Below are 20,115 nucleotides of genomic sequence, written 5' to 3'. Positions count from 1 at the left end.
GCGAGGTTGCAGAGGCTGAGGCCGGGCCAGGCGAGGTTGCAGAGGCTGAGGCCGGGCCAGGCGAGGTTGCAAAGGCTGAGGCCGGGCCAGGCGAGGTTGCAGAGGCTGAGGCCGGGCCAGGCGAGGTTGCAGAGGCTGAGGCCGGGCCAGGCGTAGCAGAAGCACAGGCGGATGTAGCCGGGCCAGGTGATGACGAGGCGGTCGCAGATGGCGGCTGGACAGGCTCCTCGGGCCCTCCAGCTGATGCGGCGTGAGGCTGAACGGGCCCCTCGGACCCTCCAGCGGAGGCAGGAGGCTGAACGGGCCCCTCGGACCCTCCAGCGAAGACAGGAGGCTGAACGGGCCCCTCGGACCCTCCAGCGAAGACAGGAGGCTGAACGGGCCCCTCGGACCCTCCAGCGGAGACAGGAGGCTGAACGGGCCCCTCGGACCCTCCAGCGGAGACAGGAGGCTGAACGGGCCCCTCGGACCCTCCAGCGGAGACAGGAGGCTGAACGGGCCCCTCGGACCCTCCAGCGGAGACAGGAGGCTGAACGGGCCCCTCGGACCCTCCAGCGGAGACAGGAGGCTGAACGGGCCCCTCGGACCCTCCAGCGGAGACAGGAGGCTGAACGGGCCCCTCGGACCCTCCAGCGGAGACAGGAGGCTGAACGGGCCCCTCGGACCCTCCAGCGGAGACAGGAGGCTGAACGGGCCTCTCGGACCCTCCAGCGGAGACAGGGAGGTGCTGGCCGGGCTCACTGGAACCCCCAGCGGACGAGGTAGATGGCGGCGTGGGAGCCGCGGAGTCCTGGATGAGCTCATCCGAGCTTCCAGCAGGAGCTGAAGTAGAGCCAGAGAGGATTGGGACCCCGGGCTCAATGTTAAGCTGGCTAGAAAACCGCACTGCTACGGGGAACTGGGCCAAAGGTTCAGGTGCGAGCTGAGCTGCTGGACACACGGGGACCTGAGCTGCTGGACACACGGGGACCTGAGCTGCTGGACACACGGGGACCTGAGCTGCTAACGGTGGAGAAGTAAATGACTGCACAGGGGACTGAACTGATGTCTGTAGTAACGGTGGTGGTGAGGGTGGAGTAGGTGGTGGAGTTAATGACTTCACAGGGGAATGAACTAGAGGTAGTGACGGTTGTGGTGCTGGTGGTTGAGTGGGTGACTGTGCTAAAGGAGGCTGCACTGGGGACACCGGAGACTGCACTGGGGACACCGGAGACTGCACTGGGGACACCGGAGACTGCACTGGGGACACTGGAGACTGCACTGATGGTTGTAGTGGAGGTGTAACGGGTGAAGGAGTGGCTGAAGTGGCTGTGGGTCGGACGGCTAGTGGCTCAGCTACAGGGTATGGCAACGGCAGGGCTATGGGTTGAATGACTGGCTGAGTAGCAGCCTGAGTGGCTGGGTGTAGTGACGGTTGTGGTGGAAGAGAAACAGGTGGCAGTGTGGATGATGGAGCTAAGGGCGACTGAGTGGCAGACCGAACTGATGACTGAAGCGATGGTAGAGGCGAAAATGGAGCTTGTGGTGGAGTTAATGGCTGAGCTAACGGGGACACAGGAGACTGAACTGAGGGTGGCTGCGAGGGAGCCAACGGAGCTGTGAAGGGCTGCGAGGGAGCTAACGGAGCTGTGAAGGGCTGCGAGGGAGCTAACGGAGCTGTGAAGGGCTGCGAGGGAGCTAACGGAGCTGTGAAGGGCTGCGAGGGAGCTAACGGAGCTGTGAAGGGCTGCGAGGGAGCTAACGGAGCTGTGAAGGGCTGCGAGGGAGCTAACGGAGCTGGGACGGGCTGCGAGGGAGCTGGCTGAGCTGGGACGGGCTGCGAGGGAGCTGGCTGAGCTGGGACGGGCTGCGAGGGAGCTGGCTGAGCTGGGACGGGCTGCGAGGGAGCTGGCTGAGCTGGGACGGGCTGCGAGGGAGCTAACTGAGCTGGGACGGGCTGCGAGGGAGCCGACTGAGCTTCTGGTAGCACAACAGGTGAATTAGAAGGCTGAATGTCCGGCTGTGGGGTGGCGCGTCGGCGGCGTGGATGCCGTTTCTTTTTCCCCGCAGATGGCTCCAAAGGGCCGGGAAAAACCACATCCGGCCGGTGAAACTGACGCGGCTGCTCCAGGGTGGCTGTTGTCTGTTGCTGCTGGGCCAAGTCTGATATTTCCCGAGTTCGCGCCGCCTCCCGGGCGTTATTCAAATTGGCCAATAGGTCCAAACATCCACTGACCTGGCGGAGATGAGAATTTCCTTTGAGGATTGCTTCGATAGCATTTATCCCCACGATCTTGGCCCTTGTATTGGAAGTGTGAGTTATCCACTCGACTAGGCGTTGGACACGTATCAGATCGCTCTCCCCGGGTAAGTCTGCTGGGTCCATATCTGGTGACGTCGTACTGTCACGGAGCGCTGTGCGGCAGGCAGGAGTAGGACCCAAAATGCAGGACTCACAGGCACGAGGGAATGAACTCAAAACTCAGCTTTATTCGCTGGCAGAACAGACATATAAACTAAACCAAACTGGGAAACCATAAACTAAGAACTCACAGAGAGACACACAGGGAGATCCACACAGCAAGAGGGACGACGTCACGCTGAACAGAGGGAGACGCAGACAGAAATACACAGAGGGTTAACGAGGGGAGTGGGAACACACGGGGAACACAGGTGACACTGATAACCATAACGAGACAGGGCGGGGTGAACTGAACACTGGCGGGAGAGGTGAAACAGGGAGCACAGAGGTTCAGACAGGAGGAGAGAGAGCACGAGTAGAACACCAACGTAACAGGCAGGGGAGACACGGAATAAACACGAAAGGGGACGAGGGCTCATAAATACATAGAGGGCACACAGGGGGAAGAGAGAGCACGGGGAGAACTTAGACATGATGGGCAGGGGAAGCATGGAATAAAACATAAGGAGAGACGAGGGCTCACAGATACACAGAGGGGCACACAGGGAGACATGAAGGGCAAGGGATCAAAAACTAGAAGCCATAGAATAAATCACACACAAGTACAATAATACGAAAATCACAAAGAACTAAAAACGCTGGGTCAGGAGACCCAGGACCGTGACAGAAAAAGGTGAAAGGAGGACACCAGACTGTGCCAGTAGTAGCTTTCTGTAGCCATTAATATAGAAATCTAATCTAATGTATTATTAGCTGGAATATAAAAGAGAGTGGGCGAGCTAAAACTCTCATTAAATATCTTGTTATGTTTGGCAAACTTAGCAGAGGAGGCTGCTCTGGATTAAGTCTTTGAATAGCTCCTCCACTTAATGAATATCTGGCCCATCGTTTTGGATGTTATCACGTCTCTTATCCCCCTGTGCACACTTTTTGTCATCCCCATACCACAAATATTTTTACGTTACTTCAAGGTATGTGTTGTTGACGTTGTTTTTTATTGCTTTGGATCATAATCTTGGCTGCACCTCTGCCCCCCCTCTGCACGCTCTGTGATATGATGGCTGTCTTTGGCTAAATAAGGCAAGAGAACACTTCACATTCTTTCATGCCAAAAGACGGTTGATCCTCAGTAGTTCTGTGAGCCAGAACTCCTTTTCATCCTATCAGAAATTGAGGGCACTTTATGTGTGCCAGCCAATCCCTTTGCACCTCGACACTGTCATGCTATAGCAATGCATGACTTGCTCTTAATGGTGGTTTTCCAAAAATCTCTTGAGCGCCATTTATATTGCTGGGGCATGTTTGCTGAAAGCCAGGTATGTCTCTCATCAAAACGGACAGCAGTTGCCGGTACAACAGACGTTCGCTATCTCACTTTCATTGAGGCAGTAATTTTTCCTCGTGTCTTTTCTTTTGAATGTGGGCATAATCTGAAATAGCAGATGTTTTTGGGGTTGTTTTCAGTAAAACTTTTCCCTTTTGAAATACATGTGAAAAGTGTAAAAACAAACAATGGTTTAATAATGGATTTTTGGGGCTGGTGCTGATTAAAATAAAAAATTCCGATGTTTATGTGTTGGCAAATATTCTTTATGCATGCATACACATAAAGCTATGTAAACAGTGGAATTGGCTGTTCACCATTTCCACATCATACAAAGCATTTTATCTGCATTGCACAACTTAAAATTTTCACATGCACATACGATAATATATAGTCATGTGAAAAAGAAAGTTTATCGCAGGATTCTTTGCAGTCCTCGGATAAACTAAGTGCACCCCATAATTCAGTAGCTTGTAGAAGTACTTTCAGCAGTGATAACTCGAAGTAATCGTTTTCTGTATGACTTTATCAGTCTCTCACATCACTGGGGAGGAATTTTGGCACGCACTTCTTTACAAGAGTGCTTCAGGTCATTGAGGTTTGCAGGCACTCATTTATGCATAGCTCTCTTAAGGTCCCACCACAGCATTTCAATCCGGTTGAGGTCTGGACTTTTGTCACACCTCGGATCTTGTCTGTATTTGGGATCACTGTCCCGGTGCGTGACCTGATTCAGCTTTAGCTGTTGAACAGCTGTCTCTATGTTTGACTCTAGAATACTTTGATTTATAGAGGAGTTCAATCTTAAAGGTGGTCTTTTTTCTGTAATGAACTTTGATCTCTCGGGGGCGATCGTGGCTCAAGAGTTGGGAGTTCACCTTGTAATCGGAAGGTTGCCGGTTCGAACCCCGGCTTGGACAGTCTCGGTCGTTGTGTCCTTGGGCAAGACACTTCACCCGTTGCCTACTGGTGGTGGTCAGAGGGCCTGGTGGCACCAGTGTCCGGCAGCCTCGCCTCTGTCAGTGCGCCCCAGGGTGGCTGTGGCTACAATGTAGCTTGCCATCACCAGTGTGTGAATGTGTGGATGACTTGTTGTGTAAAGCGCTTTGGGGTCCTTAGGGACTAGTAAAGCGCTATACAAATACAGGCCATTTACCATTTAACATACTAACTGAGGCCTGGAGAGTCTGAGATGTAGCTCTTGAGTGATTTGCAGTTTCTCTGAGCATTGCATGGTCTGAGCTTGTGGGATGTTTGCCAGGATGTCCAGTCCTGGGAAGATTGTCACATTGTGTTAACACACACCTGAATGCTCCAGACCAGCGAACTGCCCCAACTTCTTTTAAACTCACTCTTGCTTATGGTTAACTAATTATTAAGTGCAGAACCTGGTTGCTAATTACCTTCATAATTTCTATGGAAGCAGTAAGAGTGCACTTAATTTTTTTCACAGGACTGCATAGAATCCGGTGAAAACTTTCTTTTTCCCATCTGTAAAAATGGCAATATTGGAAAAACTGATATACAAGTTTGGCTACATGAATTTCTTGTGTGTGTTTGAGTGTGTCAAAGTAGGATTCATTTGGGCTGTAGTTACTTTCTCACTGGGAGGCAAGCCCACTGTGGTACAGTGATCCAGAGTGCTGTATCACTGTATTTATTCAAACTAGTCCAAACATGTCAGGGATACTGTGAGGCCCAGTGACACTTGACCCTCCTCGGTGAAGTGACCGGGAGGATGACATGCTTGAATATCTGAGATTTTTCTTCGCAGCACGGTGCAACAAAGAGAAACTGGGATTTGGTAACTGAAATGTGCCTCTGTTTGCATTGGTGTTTTAAAAAAAGCCAAGCAGCTGCATTGCATTGCTACACCGTTCACATGTCACGACACGGGCTCATGTACAGAAAATGTGTAGAAGACAGCCGGCAGAAAGACGTTCAATCGAAGCCCACACGAAAAACAAAAACCAGGGAAAAACATTTACCGTGCCAATAGGCAGGTCATCGACCATACCTATTTGGCTTGCCAAGCAAATATTTGATCCTTATCTGCCAGCTGCTAACATGAGTGGAAAATTTCTGATATGATCCATGAGGAATTGAAAAGTGAACACATTAGTCATTTGGCATTGTTAAGTAGGATTTTGACGAGAAAGCAGTCAGTCATGTTTATGGTGAATTTGTTCCAGTTGGGCAAACAGGTTGGCCCCAGAGGACAAAACAGGTCTTTGAGTCCTTTGATTGCCTGTGCCAAGAATGGATTATATTCATTTCAGTGACACTTGGGAATAAAGCGGTATTAGTCCAAACAAAACACTTTCTTGACAAAACAGATAATTACCTCCTCAGGATGAAAGTGCCTCGTGTTAGGTTTCATTGCATTTGCTGTCTGTTAAAGTATTTAGATTTGACTCTGTTATACATCTTATATTTAAAGCTTCCATTGTCAGTCTGCCTCATGCATGGCTATCATGCCTCTTTAATCAGAGAATGGCTTTCATTGCCCACTTTATCTTTACACTTTGGTTGTCAATAATAGTGCTTACTTCACCCTTTTCCAAAGCTGTCACCTGTCAACAGTCAGATCACGCTTTACACCCAGGTCAGCATCACAAAGCCGCTGCCAAGATGCAACAATCTGTCATGACGGGGCGCTCATGAAATGCCCGACATAGTCATGGTAGCTATTTGTGATCGCTGCAGAACATCAGTGGTGCCTCGTTTTATGTCCACCAACAAGCTGGACAGGATTTTTGATAAAGTTCTTTCCTCATTATAAATCCTTTAGAGATTCTTTTACTCTGGAGACTTCAAGGGGTAAATCCAAAAGGGAAAGATTACACACAGCGTAAGAGCAAACTCGTGCACTACACTGTAGCTCGTTTGATTGTTGTATCAGGATCAAAGACTTCACACAGCCAATAAATGAGTAGTATTTGGAGCTTGGTGTTTCTGGCTTGATGGGAGTTTCTTTACTGGTGCTGTGCTTCATTTACTGTACAGTTTGAGTTTTTCTCATTAAGCTGAGCCCTGCTGTTTTCAGTCAGGGCTATTTTGTTCAGTAGCTAAGTAGTGATGTTTGTGATTAAAATGAGAGAAGATACATTCTCTTTGCGATAACCAGCGCAACACATTTGAACAACTTGTTGGCTGGTGGTAGTAATTATGTGGAGGCATTAAGGGCTATGAAAGAGTTTATCCTTATTTCAAACTCTTCCTCACAGGTGCTACAGAGGACAGCAGCAGGCAGCAGAGGATCCAGTCTGTGTAGAAATCAGGTGCTTCAACATCTCCTTTCCATTAAGAGTAGTCGGTCACTGAGATGGTGTACTGTGACTCATGTGTTCACTTCCTATTCCTAGAGCACAGTCTGAAATAGATGTGGTCTCAGCACAACTGTGTTTATTGGACACAGTTTGCACTGGTGTTTTTCCCCACATGTCAGGTTGTTAAGAATAGGAGGGAGCAGAGAAAGTCGGGGGCAGAGAGGCCGAGAGGGCTGAGAGAGGAAGGGAGGTAAAGCTTGCTAGGGGGGAGTCACCGAGGGTATTGCTGATAATTGGCTATTTTCCAATTCAACTTTAGAAAGGAAGAAAAACTTTTAAATTCTCCTTCTATTGCAGCACATAAAATACAGCGTTTTTTGATTTTAAGGATCATAAAGTCTGAATTGAGTAAAGCACTTGGCTTTGTGGATCTGTCTTTTATGGATAAAAAGATTTTTTTTAAAAAAAACCCAGAACTATAGCATCTGCGCACATGTGACAGAATTGGAATATATGAAGTGAGATTTTAAACTTTTCTCTTTAGACATCTGGCCTTGCATCTATATGCACATTTTACTGCAGTAAGAAAAACTGTTTGCCCTGAAGCAGCTGCCAAGCAACACATGGGGAATAGCCTAGACTCAAACTCCTTCCAATTTTATATACACAGTTTATTAGAGAAGCATATAGATGCAAAAATAATAATGCTGCGCCCCAGCCGTTACCACAGGTTTGCGGTAACTTGGTTGAACCTTGCTGCAGCTGGCCTTGCTGCACGGTCCACCTACACCAGATGGACTTAAAATGTTGATCCCCTCGTTTATATCTGTGTCAGGCTTTTGTCTGGTATGTTGAATGGATGCGTTCTTTAACTTCTCTCCTCGCTCCACTACGTATCTGTGTCAGTGCTGGTGAGTATGGGGGAACCCTGCTGAGCAGGTGAAAGGGTGGACGACACAAAAAGTGGAGGGAAGAAAAAGGGGAGGGGGGGGCATGAGGATATTTATGTTGTGAGGGTCACCCCACCTGGTAGCTAAGGAATGACTCATTAAGCAGGCGGGCACTAATGAAAGATTTGTCTGTCCTCACACTGGCCTTGCTGTCATGTCTCTCTCCTTGTCTGGAATTCTGCAGATTCCACCATCACTTTCCACTTCTGTTTCTCTTTGACAGTGTCAGATAGTATCTTGATGGATAATTAGCATGCAGTTTATTGAAGAGACTTAACCAGAGATAAGTAGCCCTGTAAGAGGTCTGCAGAGGAGCGTCTAAAGAATAATGAATGGCTGTATGAATCTAAACAGTAAGCTAAAAGACAAATGCTACTGCTACCTTCTGGAAGAATTATCGCAACTGACAAAAGCATTAACTCCGTTCCAAGCCTTATGTAAACACATCAATAAACACAACAATTCAGTATCTCCGCTTCCATCGTGGGACAATGAGCGCTGTTGAGCTCTGAGCCGACTTTTGTGTTTATTGGAACTTGGCTGTGGTATGCCTTGGTATCAAATGCCTCTGCCAGGATAGTGTTGCAGACCAGAAACCCGATCCCCTTACCGCTCTCATGAGAATGTAGATAATGTTCATTCTGCCCAGTGTGCAGAGGAAGTCCAGGTAGGTGCAACATCTGTGGAGGAAATCGCATCAAAATAAATTAGCATGGTTTATTTGCATGTTTCTAACACTGTCATTAAAATTCTTCAAAGAACATGTGCTTTTGTGCTGGGACTCCAGACATAATTTATCACCGACCTCGTAAGATCTCTGCTGAACATCGTTCATGTAGAATCGATCTGTATTAATGACAGCAAACCAGGCGCAGAGACGCACATTTGACTTTCGGTCTCGCACTGTATGTCAGCTCTTTTTTCCCCAGTAGATTAAGCCCACATTTACTAGTTATTTTGAAGATTTTGATCTTGTTCCAAGCCTCAGCAGTTTGCCTTTGCTCTGAGACTTTCACACCCCGTAGGTCCATGTACGGCTTGCTGCCAGTGACAGTCTTCTCCAGTCTGTGTGGCCCTGAGTCAGTTTCCTCTAATCTAAACCATCAACTCCATATGTCTTCTATCACAGCTTCCAAAGCATTTGAATAAACTCCAGGCAACAGGAACAAATTAATTAATGTCTTTATTCCTCTGTGCACTTTGTAAACTGCCTGGGTGAGTGTGCGCATATTCCTGCATGTGCGCAACATGTGTAGTGCACTTTAGTGCCCACACACTCCCACACATATACAGATATTTTCCGTAAAATTGTCTTGATCCTGCACTTAAAATCCAAACATGTTGGAATTGATCTTATTTATACCTGCATTCCTGCTTAATGATTTCCACCTGAGTGCTATAATCTGCTTTTATTGAACCATCATTCACCTTATGTTTTCCCTCAGAGAGTAGGGGATAAAAACAGCAGAGAGAAACCCCAGTCCACAAAATGTTGCAATCCATTGCACGTGTTGGGAGGTCTTCCACCTTAATTACTTGTGTTTTCTCTTCATAAATTTTGGAACACAAGGTTTCTGTTACCGAGTGAGAAAGGAGAAAAGGAAAGGGAAAAAATGAAAAGGAAGCAGTGTTGATGTTGTTGTTCTGTTATGTTTCGTGACTGCAGAGGGCCATTATGGATACTGTAAACTCAAAAGTTTCTCATGAAAATACCAAAAGAGGAAAATGAAAGAGGGTTTCCTTCATCCTTAGACATGGTAGCTAGTGATGTGGCAATTCTGGCTCATGTGAGACTGTGCTCTCCCAGATGGCTACAGTTTGTCTGACCTCAGCTTTGACCTCTTGCAGAGTCTGTGGCCTTTACTGACCAGTGGAACAGCTCCTGGCTCCCTGGGACAGGGCTAAATTCAGACGTGGGCAGGCAGTGGCTTGTGACTGAAGGTCTAGCTTTGAGCTGAACAGAACTTTGAGGCGCTAAGTGAACTTTAATGTTGTGAAGCTACGGTACATCTTGATTCATGTAGTTTGTAGGTTATTAGTTGGTTGATTTAACCAGGATCACGAGAACTGATGCTTTTTTTTTTTTTAAGTAAATATTGTGGGAAGTGCCTGAAGTGTAATAAGTGATCAAAGCAGCTCGTGCACCACATGGCAGACAGCTTGAATTGCACACTGTTGCTACACTAACAGATGTCAATTTTTTCTGTCCTCCTATTTAACCTGGCAATGCTTTACACACAGTGTTTGCTGCTTAGAAACACTGCTACGACATTGCTGCTTCTGCGACTATACTGTAATATACTATAACATTGGTCATTTGATGATCTGATCTTAGATATGGACAAAGTTTCAAACAAAGGTGATATACAAGTAAACCTTGTGAGGCAAAAACGTCAGACTGTTATGTTTAGGACAGTTTTTTTCCTAATCTTTGCTCTCACTGACATCAAGCTGACAGGAGGTACCTTATAGGGTTGTCAAAAAAGTCAATACGCAGATTCTAATTGATGCTAACAATTACTTTGGTAGCCTACAGCATAAATATCAACAGTGCTTGCCTTAGCCTCCTCTTTCTCACACCTTGACACGGCAGCAGTGCAGACAGACAGGAAAGCAGCCTCTGCCCTCACCAGCAGCTGAACACATGAACAACATTTAAATTTACTGAACTTGGTCTTTACTTAGAAATTTGGGAGGTCGGTAAAGCCCCTGGTTCAGTGAAGTAAACAGGCACATATTAACCATGTTAGCCATTTAACTATTACCAATTGCATAACCACATTAGCCATTTATTAAGTTAGCATTTACGCAGCGGCTAACTGCTATTAAAAGAAGTAGAGTCCAATAAAAAATATGAGCCTCTTTAAGTTTACTCCAGGTAGGGAAATGGGAAAAGTCTCCACCATGTTAACAGGAGTAACAACATATGAAAAAAACATTTTTCCTTTCTATCTCTTTCTCTCTTCTTTTGATGTTATGAGGACTTTCGGTAAACCTGGCGCTCTAACCAGGTCACATGTTCGAGTATTGTATAACATCTTAACTTTTCTTACGTCGTCACTCAAACATGTTTTTGTTTTTAACTTGTGTAAACTTGCTAATTAGCAGCACAGCACACACAGATGGAATGGTTAAGTGGGTGATGAAAGACTAAAGACCTTGCATAGTGATTTGCTTTTAGCTAAAAATACTCATCCAGTCATTGTTAGTCTGACAGACAGTGATGAGGTCAGATGTCTAGATAGTCCAGAGTAAAATTCAAAGCATTTAACATATAAACACAAGAGTTTTGTCTGCCCCCCAGTCTGCTGGAAAATTGTCTGAGGCCTCACACCATACTTCATGCTTCTCAACCTTCTCCCATCTCTGCATCCCACATGAAAGCTTCTGATGCAATTGTGCAACATGTATAAAAGGAAAAAGATTTATTTACATGGCAGTACAATATGTTAAGGATCTTTTTCTTCAACATCCACTCTGACACATCCTCTCCAAAAAGCAAACAGAGTTTAATTTACACCAGTGTATGTGGGGTTGTCCTGCCCAGTGGGGTCTTTGTGGGTTTCCTGGCTGTGCTTTGGATGTGGTTTATGCGTTCCGCCTGCTGCGCAATGCATAAGCAGCAGTAGTCATCCTTTTCATTTTACAGTGCGTTCTGGAATAAAGGCATGTGAACAGTGTTTGCAAGGTTAATGACTTTGTTGGCAAATTAGTTTCGCTATTTATCGTTTCATTTGTTAGCTGGACCACAGTGGGTTTTAGGGTAAGGTTGAGATGGAGATTTCAATGAAAAAGTGACTCATACAAACCTGAAACGTGAAGCTGGAATTTGCTGGCAATGACACATTGAATCATAAGGTATTTAAGCAGCAAAGGACAGATTTACTTTCTCAGCAGCAGCGTGACCATCCCTGAAGTCCTGGCCTGTCTGAATGTATCAGCCCACCACAGCAGTTTTTTTTCTTAACTCTTCCGCTCTGAGCACATTCCTGACAATTATGAAAATCCTGCTCTTACTTTTATGATTGTTATAATTATGAATGCATTACATCCCTGTAGCTATTTGAACTGAGAAAAATGCAACGGTGTGTTGCCGTTTAAGAGAGGAAAACAGCTGCTTTCTCTGGTGCATCAGCAAGAACCATCAAAGAAACACTTTCACTGCATTGAGTCATTCTGCAGTCTTCGGTTGGCTTGTCAGTAAAAGCCTAAGGTGAAGTTGAAGATGACAGGAAAGATGAGCAACCAGAACTCAGATGCACCCTCAGACCCATTGTTTTAACGGTGAGGGCGTCTTGTTTTAGGGTGTGAAGAGTAATGAGCAACATGACTCGACATGACATTAAAAAAAATGTACATTAAAGCAATCGTAAGGTTAGACTGCAGAGAGATGCTTTGCTTCTATCTGCAGCTGAACTTCAATCAAAACTGAACGATGCCCAGAAAGTTTTTATGTGAGCAAACTATGTGCTATCCCTCATGTCTTCCTTTGTTCATATAACATTTGGTTTGCAAAAGCCCTCAATACAAATCCATGGCCAATGTAGTAAACTGTCGAGTTTGAATAGTCAGGTGGTTTCATGTGAACATGACTCACAAACATTTCTTGTAAATAAACGAGGTCCCACTCCAAAAGTTCTTTCCTAAATAAAGAAGTGCAGAGGGCCCATACGTTTGGGTGCATATCTGTGCCAAATGGTATGGAACTAATCTCCACTGAGTTATTTCTCATTAGAGATGGACCTCTGAGAGGTGCATCGGTGTGTGGACCGTAGACGGGGACAGGGAAGGAACTGTCTGTTCCTGCAGTTGATTTAATGTTGCACAGGAATAACTTTATGACAAATTTAATGCTGTACAAACTACATGGTTAAGTAGAGAAGCACAAGCCCTTTGTGCAAAGCTGCAGTGGAGCTGTACGTGGAAGAATTTTCTCAGTCTTACCGCTGCTGACAGACATACACGCACGCACGCACAGACAGACACCGACACACGCCATGCTACTGGGATTTAGTCAAACTCAGTGGAAACCCATGTGCTGATGCATCACTGTTATAGCACTCTGTTGACTGATTATTGTGGAAGTGCAGTAAAGACTTTTGGAAGAAAAAGGGCACACTGATTCAGGGCTTGAGGTTAAGTAGAACCACAAATCAGGCTTGATTTGTATGTTGAAGGTGTGATGAGTAACTCAGAGTTATCTCGCTCTGTTTTTCCACCCCAATGATCAGAGAGTTTGTCTGTTTAGAGATCGCTAATCTGAACTCTTAGTCATCTTCCTGCCGGGCATAAGGTATGACCCTACCTTGACCTCGAGGGGAGAAAGAGTTGTTAAAAAGCTTTGGCACGTTTTTACATGATGTTCAGTCAGTGCAGATATAATGGCACAGTCACGGTAGTAGTCATAATACAAAGACTCAGAATACGTGGCATTATTTTATCTTTATTTGTTTTCGAGCCATAAAACTCAATGCAATTTATACCATTATTAGTGTTGTGCTATTAAAATTTACATTTCTTTTCCTTTTATCAATAGAATTACAATGTGCTTAACCACAATAATGACAGTGATTAAAAGGAGCGTATAAAACAAAATAAAACCGATCCAATTACAAAAATGTGTCAGCTTTGAGAAGACAAAGTGGAGACTTGGCAATGGTGATTCGCTAAGGCTGGAGTCACACACTGTTCGGGGGGGGGGTAAAGTGAAAAGGTCCAGTCTCACTTCCTTCCTGTTATTTTTAAAGACATAAATTACCAACATCACACAGCTTCCCTTCTTAATACCTCTGGACTTGTAGAGATTTATTCCTTCTGGATGTTGCTGCCAGTGACTTGCTAGAACTCTTCCGTAGAAGGCTAACGCTTATCAGGCATTTGAGTCATGTACGGCACCGAATGTGCAAAGCATTTAAGGCCCGGGTCTAGTCATACTGAATACCACGAAAGTCACGAATTACTGTGCAAATAAGACATCCTTTAAAGATAATGAACTCTGCTAGAATTGAATAGTGAGATGTATGATTTCAACAATGTCGTCAAACATGAGCCTCTGAACCGCATGTGGCCCTGTCCCAGGAAGTCTGCATCTCCAGTTACTTGTCTGTCTGTAGAGCGAGTGGATCACGTTATTAAAAGTGTGTAGGGTTACTGTGGACAACCTTTTCTTGCGATAACACGTCCTGGAACATGGCAGCAGGTTTTAAACTAGGAATGCAATTTAGAGCCAAGTTTATATTAAACAATATTAAGACAGATGTAAGCATGGCGATATTTTAAAATGTAAGGTATTTATTTGTGTTCATAACTACAGTGTTGTTCTGGCTGAATTTTTTCCTTCCTCAGATGTTTGTTGTCCTAGTGGACCTCCCTGTCCTAGCTCTTGCTGCGTGTGAAGTTTTATGTATGCTGTGAAAATGCTGTGTGACACCGAAAAGGCACCAGACCGTTGAGTGCTCACTCTGTCTGGTCTATTCTCTAGAAGGTCTAGAAGTAGCCTTTGTTTGTCCACAGAACTGGCAGAAAACAAACCCACTCCTTCCTCTTGCTCTCTTTCTTTCTCTGTCAGCTGAAGGGATTTGCTCTACAGCTGAGGAGGCACGCAACAATAATGAATAGGAGCCTCTTGCTCTGTATCCCATCTGTATATGCTCGTCAGTGTGTGTTTCTCACAGTTCATTTAATGGCAGCTCTCTCAGAGTTTGTGTGTGCAGGGTGTATGCAGAGCAATATGTTGTTTCTCCTGTTTGTGTGTTCTAAGTATTGCTGGTCATGTTTTTGTGGTGTGGTTGTGTGCGAGAGTGAGCCTTATTGATGATGCCTTTTTCTTTTTTTGTACATACTAATGTTTTTACACCTATCCCTTCAAGTGAAACTGTGTATACAGCTATAAGATGCCAACAGAGAGTAGCTCTGCATTGGACTGTGTTGCTGTATCTGCAGCAGTAGCAGGCAGGTTTTGCTGAGTCAGAGCGAGTTCACACAGCAGTGATGATTGAGCGTTTAAATCTGCGCTCAATGGTGCCACTCGCTGGCAAACTTTGCAAACTGCATGCAGGGAGAAGGATGGGCAATAGCAGTTGCAGGAAATGTATGCTTTTATTGCTGTCAGTCACAACTCTCCTTTACTGCTCTGTAGAGTTACCATAACTGATTAAAGCATGTATTGTTTCTTAGCCTTTGCGGTGGCTATTTCCAGCATGACTTTGTATGATGTTAGCAGGAAACATCCTCTGTTCTCTAACTCACTGCAGATGTTCTCTGAGTTGCTCCTACTGTTTTGCTCTCACTATTCTCTTTTTGGATAGCTTTCATATTTAACCACTGGGGATAATTGCTTCCAATGAGTGCACGATGAAGGGGTTTTCTCTACATTTTCAGTCCATGGAAACGTCAAGTTTGATGCAGTTAAAACACATTACTTTAAAGCAAAGTCAGAATCATCCTGCAAGTCTAGTAACATTACATACCACATGTGTGACTGTCAGCTGATTTTTTTTTTCCACTCACCCCTGATTTCTTTCCATACAGAAAAACTCTACAACTCAACAGGACGGGAGCTGCGGAGAGCCCTCTTTTCCCTCAAGCAGATTTTTCAGGTAATTATTTATTCATTCTAGCTGATGTCTAGTAAGAGCATCTTAAAACTGCACCTCATTCAACTCCCACAGTGCTTTGTGTTTCTCATAATCATTTTTTCAAAATCTTGTGAATTCTTTGGTCAATTTAAACGCATTAACATACAAGAAGTCAGTGCACACATTCACGCTCGCACTTGGACACATTACTGTTTTCTTGAGGCAGAGTTGTGCTGCTGAGAGTCTGCCTTCGTGGCAGCTGTGGAGTGTTCAGGTCTGGTCATACTTCACACTCTGGGCTGGGCTAGCGGGCAGTCGGTCGCAGAGGGGGAGGGATAACTGACAGTTAAATGGAAAAGAGAGCAACAGGCATTGATATATGCTCAGGATATATTAATATACCTTACTTTTTACACTCTGAGTGTCCCTGTGAGTTATCAGCTGTAGAGAACAGTGACAATTCTTGTAAAATATCTCTGATCGATGTCTTTCTTCCCTACATTCCAGTTCTGTAATACACATGTATGAGTTTAGTAACTGCTGGTCATTCTGTTTCTTTAGTGCACGCCTTTATGTTTAGGCTGTGCCAAATGACTGGAGTCTCCATCACAGATATATGGTAAATATGTTCTGGAAGCACTTAGACTTCCTCCTGGGGGAGAAGTAGCCCTGACCACCCCACTGTGTTTATTGCTGCTTTCCTCTCGATCCCATCTGAACAGTAGAGCGCATCAGAAAATGTTAAATCCTGCGGAAAACCTAATGCTTGGCCTTAAATTATGGAGTCATCGACAGGTGTGAGAGGTGCAGGTGGTTTTGTCATCAAGGACAAAATGTGGGATGAAGTGGAGGGGCCGAAGCAACAGGAATCCATTTGAACAAGCTGCAAACAGATTGCACTTCTCACTGCATCTGCAGCCACTTTTTACTGAATTTGAGAAACTTCTGCTGAGTGTTAACCAGCTGATGATTTGGAATGAGTAAAGTGTGTCTGTAGCTGTTCTCTTACAAGAAATAGTTTTTTTGCCTGCAGTAAAACAAATATTACAAGTGTTGTTTAGTAAATCTTTTTTGCAGGAGGATTAACCAGTGGTTTTACCCACTGTGCGCAGATGAAATTACTATAATTTGCTCACATTAAGTCACCAGCTCTCTTGTTTTTGTGGCATTCATTTAGTTATAATATGATCAAGATAAGATGGACCTTTCTGTAGTGACTATCTGCACTAAACCAAGCGCTGCAGGCCAAAGAGAAAATACATTTTCTTGGGTAAACCGTGCCTTTAAAGATCAGCATAAATTATCTCACTAGATTCTTGAGCTGATTTTATCAGATTACTGTGCTTCTTAAGCTTACTTTTTATTAGCCTTATAGCTAAGTATATAATGCCCAGAATAACTCTATCAATATAATAGTATAAAGTAAAAAATACAGATAAACTGTATATTAAAATGGATGTAGCCACTGTGACATTCATTGTGCTTCACTCACATCATTTCATTTACTTTATTTATCCATAATTTTATTTAAACTTATATAAAAATGTGTATGTATCACCCAGACACAGAGTTTAGTTAGTTAGTGCTGTTTGACATACAAATAAAGTGCTAGAGTTTCCCTCACCAAAACTGAAGAAGACATTGTTTGGATAGGTTGTTAGTACAGTTACCCACAAGAACGCCACGGTACCTGCCAGATATTTGCATTTAAAATACTTCAAAAGGCACCAACATGAAAAACGAGGTAGAGATGTTGAGTTTGTTAGACATGAAGTCTAGCAGAAAGCTAGTAGCCATACAGTGTCTGCCTGTGTTTGTACCCACATGGCTCAGCATAGGTACCTCTAATTATTCATAACTGTTAAAGTTAATGCAATTAAAACAATGAGTTATTTAAAAATGGCTCCCCATACAGTTGATATGAAAGGGTGTTAGCTTTTGAGACCAAAACTGTTTTCAGCAAAAGGCTGTAAGCATGTTTGTTTTTGCTAGAAATTTGGCCATTTTCACAAAGGCATCTATGAAATCTGAGTTTCATTTGGAGCCATCCTTCAGTGACCATAGAAGCAACTGTCGGGTTTTTAAGTTTAAGCTTCAAACTTTCCCTTTTGATGAGGCTCATAGTTGGGGCTGGATTAGGTGACCCTGAACAATTCTTTAGTTATGCTGCTAAATGCTCAGGCTGCTGGGTGATTTCCCATAGTGCACTGAGTGCCATGCATTTATATGCTGCTACATTTTCTTTTCTCTCCCATAGTTTGTGGGGGTTTTTTGTCTTTTCTTTTCTGATGTTGGCTCTCTCTGGCTGCTGGAGGTTCCTTCCTGTTAAAAGGGAGTTCTTCCTTCCCACTGTCACCAAATGCTTGCTCATATAAGATGCTCTCATTTCTGGCTTTTTTACCTTGCAATATGAAGTGCCCTCTCGAGGCAACTGCTGTTATGAATCCACACAAAATAAATAAAATGTTTGAGTTTATAATCTTGGATATTTTCCTTTTTCTCTGTTGCCAGGATGACAAAGACCTTGTGCACGAGTTTGTGGTGGCCGAAGGACTCACGTGTTTGATAAAAGTTGGAGCCGAAGCCGACCAGAACTACCAGAATTACATCCTCAGGGGTATGTACGTTGCAGAACGGCACAGCTTTGCACCAGTGAAGCTGACAGCCCCCCCCCCCCCCTCCCCCGACCTCAATTTTACAACACAAGGATGTTATTAATCAATCCAGTAACACTTTTCTTTCCATAAACCTATCTACAGCCACATGTGTTTATATAAACTATGTAAATTGATGATTCTGCATGATGACCTTCTCACACTCACACATTTTACCCGTATAAACAAACTCAAATGTGTGCCACAGATAATGTGGATGCTAGGCCAAGTTTAGCAGCTGTTTAATTTATGTCTCCCGTGTCGGTGATGTCAGAGATCATGTGCGTTGAGGTTAAAAGGGGGCAGGGACAGCATGTTTTGGGGATACTAGAGGTCCACAGCTCTCTCTCTCTCTCCAAGGTCACTACCATTTAACAGCCTGCTGTGAGGAGGTGGGTCACACACGCTTAAGTGTCTAATAAAAGTTCTGGCAGGATATTGCAGATCATAAAACTAATTTTCCTCTCCTCCCTCTCATTTTTATTTTCCCTGCTCCTTATTCAGATTGGTTGCACTTCTGTTGATTAAGTTGGACTCTTGACGTCAGTGCTTTATTAGATGTTTGATTTTATATGTAGAACACATAATAAACATGAACTTGTTAGCTTGGATCGAGTCATTGCGGTTAGAAAAAAACAAACAAAACAAAAACAAAAAACCAATTGTGTAGCTCAGTCATCTCATCTGTTGTTTTCTTCATTAAGCCTCCCTAATAAAAGGTCACAGTGCAGCTGACCCCTGTAATTTCGTTGCACATTTCCAACAGATGTAACCTCCCTTGTGTTTACAAACTAAGCTACAGCATGAGCCCAAATGCTTCCTCTCTAATTTTCTAACACGCCAATGTTGATTTTTTTATTTATTTTTTTGTTACTAAAGAAAAAAAGTGACAAAGTACTGATGGTGCCCCCCCCGGCAGGTTATAAACATGAACATGACCCCTGCCTAGACCGCCTCTGCAGGCGTGCTGATCTTAAATGTTGGAGGCTTCATCTAAACTTGGCCCCGTCTCTGATTCAGACAGATAAATCACACGGGTTAAATGGCCAAAACATGACAGGCAGATAACAACTGGTTTTTGGAAACTTCAGAGTTTACCACATGCAAGAGATGTTAGTGTCATACAGCTGTGAATGATGAGGCCACTTCTCATATCTGTTCACTCCTCCTTATTGTGACATCCATTTTTTTTCCTTTAATGTTTGGCAAAGCATGTGAGACTCTTTCCTTTCCTTCGTGTGCTAGTTTATCGCCTCATCTCTGCGGATTGGAGTCCTGCCCCTTTCCCCGTATCTTTACATCAACATGAGAACCTAAACCAAACTAGCACTCTCCCTGAAGCCCGTCTAACCCATTTCAATTTTTGACCTAATTTCTCCTGACCAGCTGAGGAAATGTGGAGTGTAGTAGATCACCCTCCCTCGTGAGCCATGTGTTGGCGAACGCAAGTCGAGCATGTGCTGGAACCCAGATGTACAGGTCAGAAATGAATATAGATCTGGCGGCTTTACTGCTGATGACTTCCAAGAGGAGCTATGTCATAAGGATCCCCAAGAGGGGAGTGAATTATTTGCCTGAAATTTTCACACGTGCACACACAGAGAATGGAACAGAGGCAGATAGCAAACCAAGAGCAGTAATTGCTTTGGTATCAAACACTGATCACTTCTAATGCTTTTTGCTGTAATGTCTTTCAAGTTGAGCCCAGTAAAGGAAAAAAAAAGAAAAGAAAAAAAAAAAGGAAAAAGTTGAGAGGAATGTGGCCTTGAACCCTGGTCTGTCTGGTGTGCATTAAAAACCTCCCGACAAAACAATCTTGCTCTCTTTCAAGAATAAATATCAATCTTATGGGTCTTTTGTAGTTGAAAAAGGCACAGTCACACGTGCACACCAGTCTGCTTGCATTTTAGAACAACAGGTCTCCAGCCTTAGCTCTGTGG

General features: G+C 44.4%; 1 protein-coding gene across 4 annotated transcripts in view; it reads left to right on the top strand.

Moving 5' to 3' along the window:
- The window catches only part of fhod3b (formin homology 2 domain containing 3b), a 100,238-nt gene that overhangs the window by 44,433 nt on the left and 35,690 nt on the right, over window positions 1–20,115 (top strand). For all 4 annotated transcript variants that reach the window (XM_085473576.1, XM_085473575.1, XM_085473574.1 and 1 more), the window contains exons 4-5: window positions 15,475–15,542; window positions 18,033–18,138. In XM_085473576.1, the coding sequence (XP_085329702.1) occupies window positions 15,475–15,542; window positions 18,033–18,138 (174 nt within the window). The remainder of the gene's footprint in view (window positions 1–15,474; window positions 15,543–18,032; window positions 18,139–20,115) is intronic.

This window comes from Copadichromis virginalis, linkage group LG11 (assembly GCF_057382275.1).
Source record: "Copadichromis virginalis isolate Kocher_CV1m ecotype Utaka linkage group LG11, C_Virginalis_male_GT1.1, whole genome shotgun sequence".
Taxonomy (NCBI): domain Eukaryota; kingdom Metazoa; phylum Chordata; class Actinopteri; order Cichliformes; family Cichlidae; genus Copadichromis; species Copadichromis virginalis.
This window is presented reverse-complemented; position numbering and strand designations above follow the sequence as displayed.